The following is an 18,507-nucleotide window of genomic DNA, read 5'->3' as shown; positions in this document are numbered from 1 at the left end:
TTCAGCAGGCTCTGAAATGAAAAAAAACATAGTCAAATGAATATGAATATAGTTTCAACAACATCAGATAAGTATCTTAGAAAAATTAGGGAAAGTTCTCCCTGAAAAAAGCCTCATTTTTTCCTCTTATGATCAGACTCAAATATCTTTGTCTGACATAAGTGTATGGATCTATAGAGTCTGCAGCACAATACAAAAACACTACACCAACTTGGGTCTGCAAACATTCAGAAACTATATTGGGTCAAAAAGAAGTTGCTCAACTCCATTTACTTTAGCTACTCACAGCATAAAGCTAAGTTCTCTGTTCAGATTAAGAGAAGTGACGTGTCTACAGTCTAAGTCACGGTCTAGCAGGGGTTACAGAGCTGTGCAGTGAGTAGAAATCCCAGCCAGACCCCATTCTAGGTTCTTAGATGTTATACTGACAAACTTCACTTGGCTGAATATCCATCTGGTGCAGACAGACACATAGTTTGAGTTAAGCAGACATCAATAAGTGGATACTGAATTGGCTATATATATTGCCCCTACTAATCCTTCGTTTCAGCTCACTCATCATCTGCAGAAAATCAAATCAAGGAACATGCCAATGACACAGCTTGAAAGGAAGTAATGTCTCTCTCTATTAATTCATTAATATTTAATAGCTATAAAAGCCACCATCACACACCATCTGTCAAAATAAAATGGCCCATCATGAGCAGCATGTACCCAGGACATGACTACTACTCTCCTCTGCCCATAAGGTCGGGAACTCCATACCCTACCCCTCCCCAAGGGCACGCGTCACGCTCTGCATCACCTGGTAGTGCTGGTGCCGGTGCCGGTGGTGGTGCTTCCGCTTCAGCTTTTTCTATCAGCTCTAAAATTAGACATGATCACTGTTAACTTGACAATGAAAATGGTCTGGCCCCACACGTAACACAAGGGCAACCTTACTTCGTGCATCTGCAAATCCTGAAACTTGTCTCATGAACAGGTTACTAACACTTGTGATCAGGCTGCAGTTCAGTACTTCTTGTTACAGAAAAATTCCCTCTCTTGCCTGCAAGCACCAAACGTTTCCTTGCAAGTCCTCATACGTTCTTCAGGGTAACGCATCGTACCTACATAAGCAGCAGGCTAGAGCCTTCCAATCATTCAGTTATGCTGGATGGATAACAGTCTGGTATTTCATGTCTCATTCAATTCTCTGGAAATGTTATTGAGCACTTCGGAAGGTTCCCTCTTACAAAGGGATCTGGCTGCCTGCTAAGAAGGTGTGACTAGGACTGGTGAGCAGGCCAGCGTGAGTTACTAACAGTAGTATCTTCCTGAGAACACTGAGCACTGGCAGTTCACAGACCAGCACGTTAGCAGGAATACTGCTGGCTGGACGCAAATGAACGAACGCCGGGTCGCTAAGGTGCAGGTGGGTAAGGCCAAGCAAACAACAGAGGGTTACTCAGCCTCTGAACTTCTCATCTGACACTGGCTCAGAAAGAACATGACACAGGACACTGTACTGGCAGTCTGGCCGTTTGTTTTTTCTCTTGTATAAGATCTAATAAGTCAGGTCACAACTATTTTACCCTACTGAAAATACTAAGATCTTTTCTTTTTTCCCCCCAAACGATTTCATTACTATGGCCAAATTGGCCATGGCACTTCAGGTAATTACACTCTGCCTCTCTAAACTGTTACAGTTTCAGCAGAATGCAGAATTTTGCAGTGGAACATGGTTGTGCAGCTACTGGAAAGTATGCTTATGAAGTGCTTATGAAGTGCTACTGTGATGGATCTGAACCTACAATGCAGGCAATCCCATGTAAGCCTGTTGCTCAGTCAGGGTCCTAATTTCTCTGGGATTCTGCAACTGAAAAATACAGCTTCAGTGCCTTGCATTTTCATATCAAAGTTAATGTTAATCTTTTACTATTCTGTAAATTTATCACACTGCTCCCAAGTTAATTGCACACTCATGTTTAGCCATGTCTTTTAATGGGACAGACAGACAAGAGAGTGAAACACAGAATTTGACCACTGTGGAACCTCTGCCACTAAGCCAAAACGTGGAAAAAAAATCCTGGTAAGTTACAAAAATGCATTTGACATCAGTGTTTCATAAATACTTACGATTGTTTATCACAAGTCCTGGAAATGGTCTGTAAAACAAACAAACAAAAAAAAAAGGTCACAAAGGTCATGCTAAAAAGTGAACAGAAAGTCAAACGAAACAGAAGGAACCATCATAGCAGCTCCTGGGCACTGTGGTTTATTCACCAGCATTTTTAGAAGTAGCATACGCAGAAAGATCTAAATCTTTCCCTTGGGCACAGCTAATTAACAAGGGAGTCACCTCTTCTTCAGAGCTCAATTAAATAAAAAATGTATCCAGCAAAAGTCCTTTCAGTTAGAATGTTTCACGATTAAGGGTTGAGAATTTGTATGCTTTGTAAAATACATTTAAGAAATTTCTCACTTTCTAAAGATAAACTGAAGCTTTTAGACTCCTGCAAGTTACATAAACCTGTAATTTTTTATTTTCAGTTCCTGAACTAGGATCTCAGCATGATTCCAAAGTTTCATCTATTCTGCTTCATGCATACAAATATTGCTTGTATATGTGTGTGTGTAGACATCTATGCAAATATAAGCATTTAAATAATATTCACTTTCATAATAATTGGACAGTATTGTATTTTTAAGTACTGTAGATGAACTCATTTTGTAGCAGAAAAAACATTTATCAGAGAATTTACCTTAACTCGGGAATTTTAACAACTGAAATACTTAAAAAACTATTAATGGTACTACAAACATACATCTCCTGTCAAGAGCCAACCATCTCTGGACCTGTCTCAATGCTTGATCTGATCGATGGGTGAGCAAGGCCCACAGCACTTCCGGACTGCGACACAAAATAGGTAGATTCCAACTTAAAAGGACAGCTCGCTGTAACATGTGGCATTAATAATATGCCCTTTGCCACTGTGAATTGGACGTGACCTCCAAAGAGATACCCTCTTCATTCATGCTACGAACATCTGGGCTTCATTTGACTTGACATGCTGTTTCCAAAATAGCCAACATCTTCCACTATTTAAGGATGCACTGCAGCTTCTATTCTTTCGATTCTCAATTTATTCAAGCTACAGGGCTGTCCCCACAACATCTGCACAATCTAATCCATGGCAGCTACATACCGAATGACAGTAAATTTGATAAACTCTGCTGATTCCAAAATCTTCCTCATCGAGCTGATTTCCAGATAGCTGGGAGCTTTAAACACCACGCCGGGAGGCATCCCATCCACCACCACACAGCCAGGGTTGATAGTGATTTTTCTGTACGGGACTTTCACAGGAAAATTCATACCAATGGCTTCACCTAAGTGCGAGAGGTCATGTTCATTTTCAAGTCTGCAAATTTATGATTGAATTGAAGAAAAGGTCCTCAGATGATTAAGAAACCAAAGGCAAACCCAAGCTTTCTATCAGATCTGAAACTAGGAAAATCCACTTGACAATTAAACCACTGCAGAGTTAGATATTTTGGATTGCACTCATGAATATTCCTGACAGTGTTAGTTACAACACTGACAGCTCACCGTGTAAAGAACCCAGATTCTGTTCCACTAAGAAAGGTACAGAACAGGGTATCTAAGGAAACAGCTACATGAAGGAAAAGAAAGCACTTCCTGCAACGTGCACAAAAAGCAATTCAACACAGCACTAGCGAAGGAATTTCAGCTGAAGAAACCCAGGTCATTACTGTCCTATGATGCAAATACAAAGTAGAAATAAAGAAAACCGTACCCAGCAAAAAGGTTAAGTTGCAGTTTAAAAATTACTCTCAAGTATTAGGAGGTCTCCCAAGCCCAAAAGAAGAATTAGTTTGCCTAAAAAAAATAAGTATGTCATCCACCTTTACACAGAAGTAAACAGGAAGAGGTGGGGGAACACAAAGCAATCTGTGATTTAGGAATTTTTTGTTTAAAATACCCAACAACCTACATCCCTTACGAAAGATTATTTTTGCCATCAAAGCACAGCATTCATCTGCAATTTCAAATTTGTTCAATATGAACAACATTAATTGCATTCACACCTAAGTAAAAAGTGGGAGTAAGAAGCAATTACCAAATTTCCGGCTAAAAAGATCATTTACTTGCTCTCTCAATTGTCTGGCCTTTTCTACTTTTGACAGTCGCTCACTTTCTTCATCTGGAAGAAAATGATAGCATAACATTAGAATTAAACCAGATGATTCTTTTCCCCCTGGGGCTTGTTTACTGTTGCATGTTTACTCAAAGCAGGTGTATCTGAGCGCTTCGAAACGGTGCCGTCTTTGTTCCCAGTTTTAGCACTAAACCAGAATTGTACAAATACACAAAAATAGATGGCTGACAAGAAATCTGTGAGCAGCTTCAAAGTATGTACATGACCAACATTAGACTTCCTATCTAGGCATGATTTTATAAACTTCATCTAAAATCATAAATTGTATTTTCACTCCAGGCAATGGTTGGGAAAAGCAAAAGCAGGGTGGCATTCTGGCCGCAGCATGCAATGTTCCTAGTGAACGCAGCCTGTGCCCGAGAAAGCAGTAATCAGTGTTTAAGACAAAGCAGGTCAGTCTGCACAGTTATTCACAGTTCAGTCCGAGTCCTGATCTCCTCGAGATGACAGGAAAGATGCAAATCAGCACTTGATTTAGTACATTAAAAAAAAAGGAAAAATAGGGATATTTCTTAACTAGGGGCCATGAATATTCTAGAGATGTCACTGAACGCAAGTTAGAAAATATTTAACATCTCAGAAAAAACAGAATGCTAAATTATGCTCTTTGTTGACTGTACTTACATTTCAGTGAACCAGCTTGACTGCAGGAAAAAACTTCATCAGACTAAATAAATGTCATGAAGAATATAAGCAGAAAAGGCCTGATGTGAAACCTGACAGCACACACACCTGGTATAGTTACTTGAATGATGTTAAGATCTTCAACTCCTGCAGCCGTGTTCACCACTGTGTTTGTTGTGGTGCTTGCTGTATTAGCTGAATTGTATTTTCCTAAGAGTAAGAAAACCAAATTCAGGAAGTTGTAAAAACCCCAAAACCTTAATTTTCATCTATAAAGAAAACATTTCAAAATAAGAGATATTTGCAAAGTTTAGAAATCAAACCCTGTCCCATTTTCAAAATGGGTTCAGCTTCCCATGAGACATACTTGTTGAAGGCACACAACACTCCCTCTTTCCAACTCAGGAGGCAAGCCCCTAGAAAGGGCTGGATTCAACATGTTAATCTTTACCTAACTGGTTTCCTAAAAAGACTTTAAAAAAAAAGGGAAAAAGCATGTGGAACATGTATTTTGGCATTTTTTTAACAGAAGAATCACAGTACCTGCAGTTAATTCAGTAGTACTCACCGATCCCTGCGTTCATGGCGGGCATGCACAGAAGAATAGCTATAGGTAAGCCACGCTGCCCAGTGGCACGAACTAGCATAGCTCAACTAACTCCTTGGAGTTTTGCCAACCCATAGTAACAGATAATAATAGGACTCAAAACATTCAATCCATAACCTGTCCGACACAATTATCTACTGGCTGTCTGCACTCTTATCTGTGCGGCATTTCTCATTTAGATTACCTACGTATCAGGAGCAAACAGTTTATCTCCAGAGCTGAATTACTTCCGTGAATCACACATTACTTGTTCCATTTTGATAAAAAGGTAGTAAAATATATGAGAGGCAGATTATTGTGAATAACTTTTTAAAAAATGTAATACTCTTACTAAAGCTACATTTAAACTCTAACTGCTATTTTTCCCATCTTAAAAACAAACAAGCAGACAAACAAGCCAACCACACCACAGAATGAGTCTTTCAGGAATTTGTTAACACCGTGCAGCTCTCCTGATTTGTATTTAATTGCTCAGAGAGACCGTTATCTAGAATGTTAACTAGCTGAAAAACTCACTTTGGGGGCTTCTAGCAGAACTTTCCTTCACAGCCGCTTCAAACATCTCAGGCCTGCAAACGATAATAAAATTACATTCACCAAAACGAAAGAAAATGCCATTTTCTAATATTAATTTACTAAAGACAAGAACTAAGTGATATTGTAAATGCTATATTCCTCTCAGCTAAACAGGCAGCCAAGAATGCAACAGCTGAGAGGCTGTACAACTTCTCTTCCCACTGCTTTTACATTGGCACATGGGTATCTAAACCTCCTCTCATCAAGAAAAATAAATTCTTACAACGCCCAATATATGAGAATCTCCACTTCTCAGCTCTCAGTAGACGGCCAGCAAGTTTTCTGAGTAACCCTTAAGTGCTTCAAGCAGTAGGAACTAAACCAGTGGTGTGATAACTGAAATGGGCTAAGAAATCTGGACTTGCTCTTCCTCCAAAGAGAGGTTGTGAGTGTCTTTCTGAACATGATGAGATTACTGTATCTTGCTCCACCTCTGCAAGAGCTTTCTGACCATTTCCTCATTTCCTAAAAATATTCCAGTGTGTGTTTTGTAGAGTAATTTATCAACTCAGGAACATAATTCCATTGTGTGGTCTACATTCCAATTCTCATAGAATAGATTACCAAAGACACAATGGGAGTCTTACTTTTTAATAATGAATTTTATCTTTGATTTGTTTCTCAGGATCTTCTCTAGTCTTGGAATTCCAAAAGTAGAAGGCCGGCGGAATGGCACACCCTCGGGTAGTCCTTCCACGTAGAAAACCTCCGGGAAGGATTCAAACAGTGCGAACGGCACCTTTACTGGTTCAGTCAGCCCCAGCGCCTCCCCTGAAAGGCAACAGAGCAAATGAGCTACCAGATCGATAACGGATGTGGCTGTATAAAGGAAAATCTCAGGTATAAATGGTATGTAATACCACATATATACTAGATTGGGGAAACCAGCAGGCTTTCCTGTTTTTTTAGTGACAGCTATTAGTAGGCAGGAAGAAAATAAACAGGCTCAAACATAACTCATTCTGGTGCAGTAAATCTGAACATAATTTGCCACTGAAAATCTTAGTATTTATAGACGGCTCATGCCTCTGGCTGAGTCTGCGTATAAGATTATCCCATTTGTGCTCCACTTCGTTACAGGCAATGTATTCTGGCTTTGTCTCTGCCAGGGAATAGCACCAGGGCCAGGTGATGTTAGTGCTCTTGTTCCAAAAACTACATCAGGAGAGTAACCAGAAGTCATTACTTCCAAAAGTCATTAGCTTCCAAACAGCCTGGACTAGAAGAAGTGCTGGGACACGACTGAGCACGTCTGTCCAGACACCATCCATAACATATCGAGTCATGCAGAGACTGAGGCCCCACAAAGTCCCATTCATAAGCAGAGCGAAGAAAGCTTAAGATGCGCCAGGATGTGGAGTCACTATGTCTCTGGGCCATTAAAGAATTACTAATCCAACCACAACTTCTCCATTTCCAAACCCAAATGAGATGAACTAGTGGAAATGTGACACAGAATTGCAAGAAATCTATGTGGGAATGAACTCATAAGAAATTGTCCAGAGCGCACAAGGAATGCAGGACATTTGGAATAAACATGTGATATCTATCATACAACAAACTGCATGTTGCTAACAAAGACACCTCAGTAAAAAAGAATCAACAAACTTACCACACTTTTCATTAAAAAGATTTTCAACTTTCTGCTTTAAGTCAGTAATTTTGGCATTCCACGCCTCTGCCAGGAGAAAATGGGAAGAATTAAATCAACACCCGCACAATGAATTAGTCCTCAAGGAATACTTTAATAAATGTTTAATAAACAATTATGCTTGATAACTGATTTACTATGACCATAAAATGTGCAAAATAGCTTTCATTCTGCAAACGGCACTGAAACATTCTGCTGCAGTCTAAACCTATATCCACATAAATCATCCTCATTTTCCTAAGCCTTTGAAAGATACTGCTACTACATAAAGCAAAGGCAATTAAATTGAAATCCAAGAGTGATCCAGTATCAGGCAACATAAAATTCACTAATCTGAACCAGCACCTAAAAGAGTGGCAGAAAGTTCTTCACATGGTCAGTGACATAGCCCTGAGACACATGCTTCTCTCTTGAGAACTACAAGCTTGATCATTTTGACTTCAGTGAGGAAGATTAAATGTTCACCTAGCTAGGCTTTTTGTCTGACAACCATCAGCAGCAGTTGCTAGACTGGTTTACTGGTTGCTGCAGTAAGTGGTCTGTAGCTGGTCTACAAAACTCAGTTGAAAGTTTTAAAAAAATCACAAACTAAAGCTTAAAAAAAGCGCCTAGCTCTAACAATAACAAGCAAGTCTGAGAAAACTACCTAACTCTGAGTGCTGCCCATGCCAAAAGGAGCAGTCATACCAAACCATACCTTACATTCATTCTAAAAGGGCTCAGTAGGAATAAAGAATTCCTTTGTTTCACATTTTATGACTGTATGACTAAAAAGAAAGCATGGTGGACAAATACAATAAAGCAAATAACAACAAACTCCTATATAAATATAAGCAAATAAACTCAGAATGTAAGGATGCTGGAAAAAAAAGAGATTTCGTGAGACCTGGGAACTGCTTTGTTACTCTGAATATAGTCATTCCTCTCACTTGACTATGAGGAATTTGTCTGGGTTGCAAACTGACCCTTGCTTTCGATGCAAAGATTTCTGTGCCAGAGCACTGCAGACAGGCCTGGTCCTCCACGGCTCAAAAGCTCAGGCCCAATGCTCATGATACAACTACACGGCTTCCAGCCCTGGCTGGCTTTTCCTTTACTGAATTTTCCAGAAGTGGGGAGGTTTCTAACAGTGGTCTTGCAAAATCAGCTCTGATAGAACAGCTTACGAATGTTGGTTTGAATCCTTCCTCGTTCCTACGTACCACCTGGGTATCTCTGCAGTGATGCTCCTTATTTCAAGTGTGTGGATCACTTAAGCTTACTCACACTATCAGATCTCAGCTGGATTTAGGCACTCTAGGGGTGCTGTGCACCAGACAGTCCTTCAAGGGTCTGCACCACTGTGAAATAACAGTACAGCAGAAGCCTAAAGGGACTGATTCTGAACCCAAGTTAGTAAGATCCAAAGGACCCATGCTGCATTTGTACTGCATTCTCCAGAAACCACCCAGGATTTCTCTGAGGCAGGCTATTCTACATGACGAAGAACTGAACGTACATGAAAAGAAGAACTTCAGTCATTCACTAACTTCAGACTGAAACATGAATTCCAAGTATCTCCGATATGCAATCACGGGAATTTTCAATACCAGTGCTAATATAAAGTATGTGTGCTAACTCGCACAATGTTTACCAAAAGAAAACTCTCTTCCTCGTGGCTTGAAATTCATATTGGATCCGTTGGTTTGAGAATTAGTTCGAACATCTGTTTTTTGTGGTTTATTAGGACCTGTAAAGAGACATTACATACATACATGCAGAGAGCAGAAGCAAACCATCACACGAAAAGAACAACACATCACACTTGATTACTAGGGAAAACAACCTCTGAATCAAGGGTAGAATAAAAACCCCCTTAAGAAGTTCTTGTAGGGTTGTATTTAAGCATTTGCTACCACTGATCATGTCAGTCATTTCTCTGCTTAGGACTACACCAGTTCCCACATTTCTGCTTGGAATAGAGGGCCCAAGCAAGCTGTCAAACTCTCAACATTTTTATTAACCATCATCTGCACAGGATCCACTATTACTCAGAAACGAAAAATAAGACTGTTTCTATAATAAAGTGTACCTGGAGCCCTGAAATGAAACTCAGTTTGCTACAGAAGGTGCATGTGTAAGTTAATTATGGGCTATGAAAACTAAGAAGAACAGAAAACATTAGAATATAAAAACATTAGAAGACTATTTAATGATATTTCTTCCATACCTTCTTCAAGAGTAACTTCAATCTCTGGGACCTCGGATTTGCCTGCAGGACTTCGTGACACTTTTGAACTCTTTGGATTCGTTGCTGGAAGTCAACATAACACAAGGTGTAATGCACAATCCCTCTATAATGCGTGGCCTGCGCAGCTGGTGACAACACAGCTGTATTCTCAAAATTCCAACAGCCTGAACAATCACTTGTGTCTGTACTAAGTACAGTCTGCATCGTAAAATCTGAACAACACACTGACACTCGCAGCCTTAAAAAGCAAGTTTAGTACTCCTGAAAAAGGTAACTTATGGCACCTAAACTTTCACTCTGCTAATTCAGAACAGAAGACTGTTGTTTGTTGTGTGAGGGACAGCTTTGGTACTTTATTTTTTTATTTTGGTATTTTATTATCTAAACAACAAAATCATTAACTTCTGAATATTGCGGACAACCTAAACTTTTTTATTCTTTTCTTACAAAACTTCATTGTTATTTGATTCCGTTCACAGTTATAAGTTAAATATGGTTTAGACCATTAAAAGCAAAATAAAAAGTCGAAATTTGGTAAATTCCATTTTCTATACTGGAACAGCCTTAAGTAAAAAAAAGTAAATTTACGTTCTGAGTAGGTTTTCAAATAATAGTATATTTAGAGGCTACCACACTAGATCATCTTAAATAACGCCTTTTGTTTGTAACACCCATAGTTTTCAACCTCAGTCTGCCAAGGAAGCAGAAAGTAAGTATTTATGAACTGAATGACTTAATTGTTTACCTTTAGTGTTTATTTTACTAGCCAGTCCTGGAGGCAAATAGGAAGTGACAAGCTCAGGCCTAAAAGTTGAACAGAACACAGTCCAATTAATTACACATGCAAGAAAAATAATACAGCAAAATTGCTTGGAATTCTGTTCAGTTCCAATTCACATAACATCAGATTTCTATAATACAGTTTTGCTGGAAGCGTGGGTGACTCTCCATCCACTACAACCACAAAAAGTGAGAAAACATTCAGCTACATTTGCTACTCTAATTTTCTTCTGGGTTTATTTCAAGCAAGATAAATAAAAAGAAGGAAAAAGAAGAAAAGAAGCTTCCAGATACAAGACCACTAGATTCTTGATGCATGAAACAATTTATACATCTATATAAATTTAATAAAGAAGATCTATAGTTTCATGCGACAAAGCATATGTGAAAAATTCTGCCTTTCTGTTTCATGGAAACAGAATTTAGGTAGCATTTAAAGCCTAAAGCTGCTGGAAAGAAGTCAAGTAACATCAAAATGAGGAGTAAAACCAACAGAATTAAACATACTTTTTAACAACGAATTTGATTTTGCCACTCCCACGGACAATTCTTTCAAGGCGTGGAATTCCAAACCATGTGGGACTCCGGAAGGGGATTCCTTCTGGCAAGCCTTCAACGTACAGGTACTCAGGGTTGGATTCAAATACAGGATAGGGAACTTTCACTGCCTCCGAAAGCCCCAGAGCTTGGGCTGAAAATAAAGATTTAATGACAGTTTACACACCCAAATAACTGGTATTTCATCTCAAGTGGCTTGAAGATACTTGGCTTACAGAAGCTCTACTACTCAGGGATAATTTAAAAAATCCATGAGAAATATTTAAACAGTTTTTCTATTATTTTCTGTGGAACAATTGCAAATGGGGACTCGGTCCATCTTGTTACAGACAACATCTAAGCCTGCAGTGCCCAGTATTTTCTTAAGAACCTTTTCCATCCAAAAGCTTTTAGTGCTTTTGGATGGTATGTGCTTTTAGTGCACATACCATCATCATCTGCCACGTAACTGGAAAAACTATGGCCTAGGATGGAGTTATAAAGTCACTTATGTCAGTTGTAGGGAACAGTCAGTAAAAAGCAGGTAAGAGGACTCAAATTTCCATATTTGCCCCCATATGTTTCTCATGTTTAAATAAGATTGGTAAAATTTGCAACTCTCTTTACAGATGAGTTTTAAAATGCATCAGTGTTATAAAACAGTTCATTTAACATTTAACTTACCAAACTTTGTATTGAATATCTCTTCTACTTGCTTTCTTAGCTTTGTGATCCTGACGTTCCAATCTTCTTTCACTAAAACCAGAAATGGATACACATCAGAGTATGACACAGTTTGAAAGAGGTACACGTGAACAATTTCTTCCAAAACAAGAACTTGTAAACCATCAACACAATCACATGTGAGTAGACAAGGACACACAATAAGTAATGATGATTAATGGCAGCTTAAATGATACATGTAATTCCCTCTACATAATGGAAAATCTCTTTAAATGTAGTTATAAATTTCAAATATTGGCCCAAGTGAGAGAACTTGTTCTTCAGAGCCTTTAGATGCAGGAAAGGATTATTCTAGTGGCTCTTAAAAGTTGGAATTAATTAATCATAGTGCATAAGAATAACACTCTTTAGAACAGAAGATGAGGATTTAAAGAGTGCTTTGCTCAATGTTTTGATGAGCATAAAAAAATCATCTTCAGTCCTGTTCTCTACTGTAAATAAAAGCCAATTACAGGAGTGCTAGCCAGAGCAATTTGTAGCTTAGGTAGAGAAGAAAGCAAAGGACACCAGCAGCAATGAAAAGCATTTCTGAGAAACAGCATCATAATTCATTACTTTTCATCATAACCCACAAATAACAATTAACTGCTACTGAGGTAAAACTATTCAGAGTTGTGGAAAGCATGCATGAAGGAAGCTATACACAAATTTTGTGTTTATGAATCGTATTTTTGACTAACAAATTACTTGACCTTGTTTATTTCTAGCTTCTTATATTTTCAAGGCACAATGCCTTAATATTTTTGTAATCTGGCCTACTTATTTGACAGATTTAACAGGTATTTAACACCTGCATGTGTGTTAATACTCATACACACAATGTATGAGAATTACATTTTCTCTGTATCTCAAGAGACTAGCACTTAGGCAAAGGAATTAGACTAATTTACTTAAAACATTAAAATTTTATTTGCAGGCTATCTGTTGAGGGCACAGGATTACCACTTTGCAACAGAATAATATTTTCCTTGGCAACGTAAAGTTTGCATCTGCAATAAGAAGATCCTCAGCTCCTTTTTTACTGCCACCACTGGCACCTGCTGTCACCACTTCATTGTCAAACTGTGATTTACACTGTCAAATTTCACAACAACCGGGGTGTTGGCAACAAACCAAAAACAAAGAAAAAAAATTGATGTTGTCTTTTCCTTCTCCTCCACACTGAACAGTCTTTTCTACTGAGCTACTCCCTTGCTAAATGTGAGCCTTTTCCTAAAATCCAAACAGAATCCACAGTGTGTGGTAAGGCAACTACTGATTATGCGAATCATATTTTTTCTTTTTCTTTTTTTCCTGCAGCAAGCTCAACAAAATTATTTCCTAGAGCTGTGGTTTGTTTATCCAGTGAAATGTGTGTGGGGAAAAACCTAAGAAGCCCTGGATCTCAGTTTGTGTTAGTTATTACTACAAACAGATTCATACTCCTAAAAAACACCAAGATCTGGATTGGGCACTGCTGTAGCAAGAAAGTGCCAATACACTCCAATTCAGAGCATTCAGGAACAAAACACAATCTGATTCCTCCCCTGTGTTAAAGGCACTTCATGCTTTCAAGAAGTCATTACAATTCCTTACCCTCAGAGGCCTGAAAAAATCCCAGCAGTCAGCTGTGACATACTAAGGGGCTGCAAGAACTTTGATTCAGGCCAGGATTGTTGTCCCAGGCTGTGAAGGTGATTCCTTCTAGTTATTCAAAGACAGCTGGACTGCACCACGATCCAGGAAGCCATCCACGTTCATAATGATCAATCTATTCTGCGCAGACCTCATGAAGAGCATGTCAGCACAGCCATCACAGAAGGGGACTACTTTTTGCAAACTATTGCATTGGTCCAAATGTGTTTCCCCACCAAACCCTCCCATTCCCACTTGGAGACGGTGCCTGTCTTACCTGGGGTGTTTGACTTGGGCTGAGTAACTTCGGTTGAAGTGACAGTTAGCAGCTCTGGCCTGCAAGCAGAAACAAATAATCTGCCCCTTCTTGACGTAAACTAAATAGTGCTACTTACTATGACATCAATTGAAAAGTTTGGATTTTTCTATTAATATTTCACACCTGTGAACATGACTCAAAGATATCCTGGAAGACTTGTCTGAATTGCAAATACCCACTTCATAATGCAGAATATTTAATCTGCCTATGTGGTAACTAGAGACCGAATGCTTCATCACTTAATGAAACCAAGTGCATGGTAACACAAAAGGTGTTGGGTTTTTTACCTCTTTCTTAAAAAAAACAAAAACAAAAAATCCAAACCAACCAAACAAAAAAAACCACCCAAACCAAACATGTTTAGGCATTAAAACACACTTACTTTTTGATGACAAATTTTATTCTGTTGCTCACTTGAATTATTTTTTCAAGGCGAGGGATCCCATACCAGGAAGGACTCCTAAAAGGGATGTTCTCTGGCAGCCCTTCAACATAGAGGTCAGCGGGATGGGCCTCAAATTTCTGGTATGGAACAGCTTTTGGCTCAGTGCTCCCCAAGGCCTCAGCTGTTTGAACAAAACACGTCCAGTAACCAGACTGCCTGGCCATCAAGCATTATTAAAAGCTAGCTAGGCTACCAATTCTTCAGGCTGGTGCAATTCTGCTTTTAGAACCTGGGACAATGCAGGATTATCTAAACGCAACACAGTCCAAATGTCAGCACATCAAAACCACAGAAATTTACCGTGTTGTCTCATGTTGCTATTGGGCAGTCAGAATGAAGATTCGACTGAATGAAGGTTACTGGGTTCCTCACCGGGGCATAGTGCAGTGGTTTTATCCAAAGTTTTTAATCTCTTATAGAGCATCATGCAGCATTTTATTCTAGTACTACTGAAGCGATTTTTTATATTGGAAGGAACATAAAAACTCATCCAGAAATGTTCTAGTACTAATTGTAATGATACTGCTATGGATATAAATAAGTAAATGTTTGTTTTATTCACCATCAGAGCAAAACAAATCCAAATAGGAAGGAAGTGACAGCAATCAGAAAGCTGTACTTATAAGACTTGGAATTTAAATACAAATTTACCTTGTTGCATAAGCGGTTAAGTTATAAATTATTTTTCACTCAACTACTGGGATTCTAAATATTTTAAAAAACTGATCAAAAGTCTCATTCATGTAGGTATTCAAAGGAAATCATGAAAGCAGCTTTCAAGAAATACAAAGCCATAAAAAAAAAACCCACAAACCTATAATACTGTACTCACCAAACTTTTTACAGAAGAGTTGATCGACCATCTTTCTCAGTTTGGTGATTCTGGCATACCATTCCTCCTTCACTGTATGTGAGAGTGACACAGAACAAAACCAACATTCCCTAATTATTTTTGGTATATTTTCAGCAGTTCAGGTTTATAGCATGTGTAACCATCCTGCATTTTCAGGTAACCCAGACAATACTATGTGGAAGAAGCATGGATTCAACTTGGAACTAGGAGAATTAATTATGAAAAATGACAGAATGTTAAAACTGTACAAAAACCCATTGAACCAGTGACATTGCTCTTGCTGCAAAAGACACAGCGTATTGGCATGAACAACTGCAATGCTTTATGATCCGCCTCCAATGCGCACATCCCATTTGGAGATGGGGTTAGTTTGCCAGTATCATTTTCTAAAATGTTACCTTGATATTTAGGTGCAGAAATTGACATGCATATGGGATGAAAACTTGCTTTCAAGGAATGTTCACTAAGCACTGACAAGCCCAAAGCAAGTTTTTACAGTGGGTGCACACAGCAGTTTGCTCCTTGCTGTATATTCACGTTGAACTTCCAGCATCCATTTCTCCCACTGTTCATGGACAATACTTTTTAAATGGCAATTAACAACTACATCAAATGACACTAGGGATTTTGTCATTCTTCTTGACAAGCAGCTTAGTTCCAACTCTCCAGAATGTTTCCTTGACACCACCTAAGACATGAGTTAAGTAGTAATTTAGACATAGAACCCAGCATGTGGCAGGTATGTAGATCAGCATTTTCTGGTCAATAAACCAAGATTAAATACAGCTTTTCCACAATTTTATCACTTGAGCATCTTTACTTGTTGGCTGATACGCATGCAACTCTGGAGTTCATGAGACCAAGTTTTGCACCTGAGGATAGTCATGAGCTCGAGTTCTACTCCTCCAGCAGAACAACAGAGCACAATGATGATTGATAGTGCTGTCATATTTTGCAGGAATGGTAACAGCTTTTGTTCCTGTTTTGTCATGTGTGCTCATCCTTTGGGATTGTGACAGGTACCCCTGCTCCCAAACCCTGGTAATATGGTTAGCATAACTAATGTCATTTTGTAAAGCAAGCAGCCATTCTCTGCGACAGGGCGGGTCGTTCCCTTTCCCTTCACTCTCAGTCCCTGAAGGTCCAGTGAACCAAGTAGACAAACCAAACAGATTGCTTCTTCCCCTCCCTACCGGCCTCAAGATTACTCCCTTCCTCACTGGCTTTGAAGGTCCCAGGCATCTGACCAGTCCTATGGTGGTGATGTCCCCAGAACAGAACAGGGAAGTGTAACAGCACACGGAGCACTATCCATAAAAATCACACAGCTGCAAGTCCTAAGGGGTAAACTTGGTCTGAAGCTGCTCCTGGACAGTGAGACTCATGACCCCGCCGTGGCCAGGGACAGCTCCACCATCATCTTCTTCCTCCGAGGGTTGAGTGCCTCATCTTCTTTGGTATCATTTTTGAGTCTAGATTATGATTACTATATTGAAACAGCAAGCCATGTATTAAGATCTGACGCAATCTGCAGAGGGACTAGGTGATTAGAAACCATAGGTTAAGTTATATTATAAACTCTGTATTATGCTACTTTTAAATGGTGCCACATTGATTTTGCTTGTAAAAATCCTGTGTCATTCTAATAATAAATTCTACGCCATACTAATTATAATATCCTGTTAAAAAACATAAAGCTGTAACTGTAACTACAATTCAGTGCCGTCATCATTCTGCCAAGGATCCCTGAAGAACCTGTCCGTCCCCTCAGTGTCATGGGACTGGGATCAAAGCACATATCACAGAAATCTTTTTTCTTCTGAATGTGTCTTTGTGACCAGCAAGTGGAAACTCATCAGTTTTGAATAAGACACCAGACAGCTGCCACTCTCTGGGTTTAGTCAGCACACACAAGCACGAGCTTCTGCTCCATATCTGCATTGCACCCAGCTGGGCTACCTTCACACGCACCTCCTCACACTTATCCAGCCCTCTCCTCAGCCAACCCATCACCGCCGGACTGGTTTGTCTTGGAGCCAGTATCAGCCTTCTCAGGGCCGAGGCCACTTCATAAAACCTTCCTGACCAGTCTTTTCCCACAGGCATGCAAATGCAAATCACCTTTCTTCTGCCAGTCAAACCACCACTCATCCCATCCCTCTCCCGCAGGACACAAGCTAGCAGGGACTATGGACAGAGCAGGACATGGGGCCACCACAAGGACCCAAGAGCAGGGGCTGGCACTGCATGGCGCTCTCTCCTGAGGTGGCAGCAGACACACGGAGCAACAGAGATGAGTTACTGAAAAAGAGGGAATCTAAACAGGCAGAAAAGAAACTGAGGGAAAGGAGGCTCAGACAGCTGCTGTCTTCTGAGCTGTGTGCCCTGAGATGTTATTAACAGCTTCTCTCAGAAATAATGCAGACATCACACGGCAATATACCACCGTTACGAGCTAGCGAAGGCAGGCAACATAACGTGACTGTTCATAACACTGTGCCATAAAAATGGGTGACCACTGGTCTTCGTAGCTACAGGCGTTTTACAGGGCATGTAATGTACCTGCTTTGCCTTCATCAGTACAACTATATTAAATAAGACAAAAACAACAGAGAAAAGGGCTCATTAAAAAAAACACGTAAGAGTATAGTTAAGTTGAAGACTCAGACATTAGCCTATCTACTATTTTTACAGTCAAATGTGGTGCTCGAAGGAACAGTAGGTTATTAAGACTCAAGACACTAGGTTAACTTATACTGCAGGAAAAGTTTAATTCCTACACATGTGTTAAAGTGACATCCTTATAATTTCTTCGCTTAATTTAGATCCTGAATGTTCACTTTAAGTACAGTTTTTGATACACTTTTTACAACAGAAAACTGAGTACATAATACAACACAATGGTGCTGCAGTAGTGCCGATACTACCATTTATAGGCTTGTGTCCTTGCCTGAACTAAGGATTTCTCTGGTATTACTAAAAATTCACAGTTAACCAGGCTGAGGTTGCCAGTTAGCATTTTGGGGTTGAGAGCAATTTGTTTGCTACCACTGTTTCAGGCACACAAGCTTTCAGCACTTGGTTTAATTGGAAAATTAGAAAAATCCCCTGAAGCCCAAGAGACAGCAGAATACAACTGAAGAGAAAAACAAGCCCAAGAAAGTAATTTACCAACTAGTGCCCACCCAGAGGCACGCTTCTTTCAAAACTTGAGTTTTTTCCACACTAAACATTTTTCTTCCAGTTTGAGCGGACATGAATTCATGGATGCAATTGTAACAAAAGTCTACTCTTGTCTTGTTTT

The 18,507-nt window shown here is 39.5% G+C and overlaps 1 protein-coding gene across 1 annotated transcript in view; it reads right to left on the bottom strand.

Moving 5' to 3' along the window:
- Positions 1-728: 728 nt before the first annotated feature.
- The window catches only part of GTF2I (general transcription factor IIi), a gene marked incomplete at its 5' end in the record, with an annotated part of 50,697 nt that continues 32,918 nt past the window's right edge, over positions 729-18,507 (bottom strand). Inside the window, 16 exons of the mRNA XM_010157798.1 lie at positions 729-865; positions 2,119-2,147; positions 3,189-3,372; positions 4,125-4,208; positions 4,956-5,057; positions 5,971-6,023; positions 6,618-6,801; positions 7,643-7,708; positions 9,315-9,410; positions 9,891-9,974; positions 10,657-10,715; positions 11,199-11,382; positions 11,913-11,984; positions 13,864-13,922; positions 14,288-14,471; positions 15,183-15,254. Of these exons, the coding sequence (XP_010156100.1) occupies positions 729-865; positions 2,119-2,147; positions 3,189-3,372; positions 4,125-4,208; positions 4,956-5,057; positions 5,971-6,023; positions 6,618-6,801; positions 7,643-7,708; positions 9,315-9,410; positions 9,891-9,974; positions 10,657-10,715; positions 11,199-11,382; positions 11,913-11,984; positions 13,864-13,922; positions 14,288-14,471; positions 15,183-15,254 (1,649 nt within the window). The remainder of the gene's footprint in view (positions 866-2,118; positions 2,148-3,188; positions 3,373-4,124; positions 4,209-4,955; positions 5,058-5,970; positions 6,024-6,617; positions 6,802-7,642; positions 7,709-9,314; positions 9,411-9,890; positions 9,975-10,656; positions 10,716-11,198; positions 11,383-11,912; positions 11,985-13,863; positions 13,923-14,287; positions 14,472-15,182; positions 15,255-18,507) is intronic.

Source organism: Eurypyga helias, unplaced genomic scaffold (assembly GCF_000690775.1).
Source record: "Eurypyga helias isolate BGI_N326 unplaced genomic scaffold, ASM69077v1 scaffold1888, whole genome shotgun sequence".
NCBI lineage: Eukaryota > Metazoa > Chordata > Aves > Eurypygiformes > Eurypygidae > Eurypyga > Eurypyga helias.
This window is presented reverse-complemented; position numbering and strand designations above follow the sequence as displayed.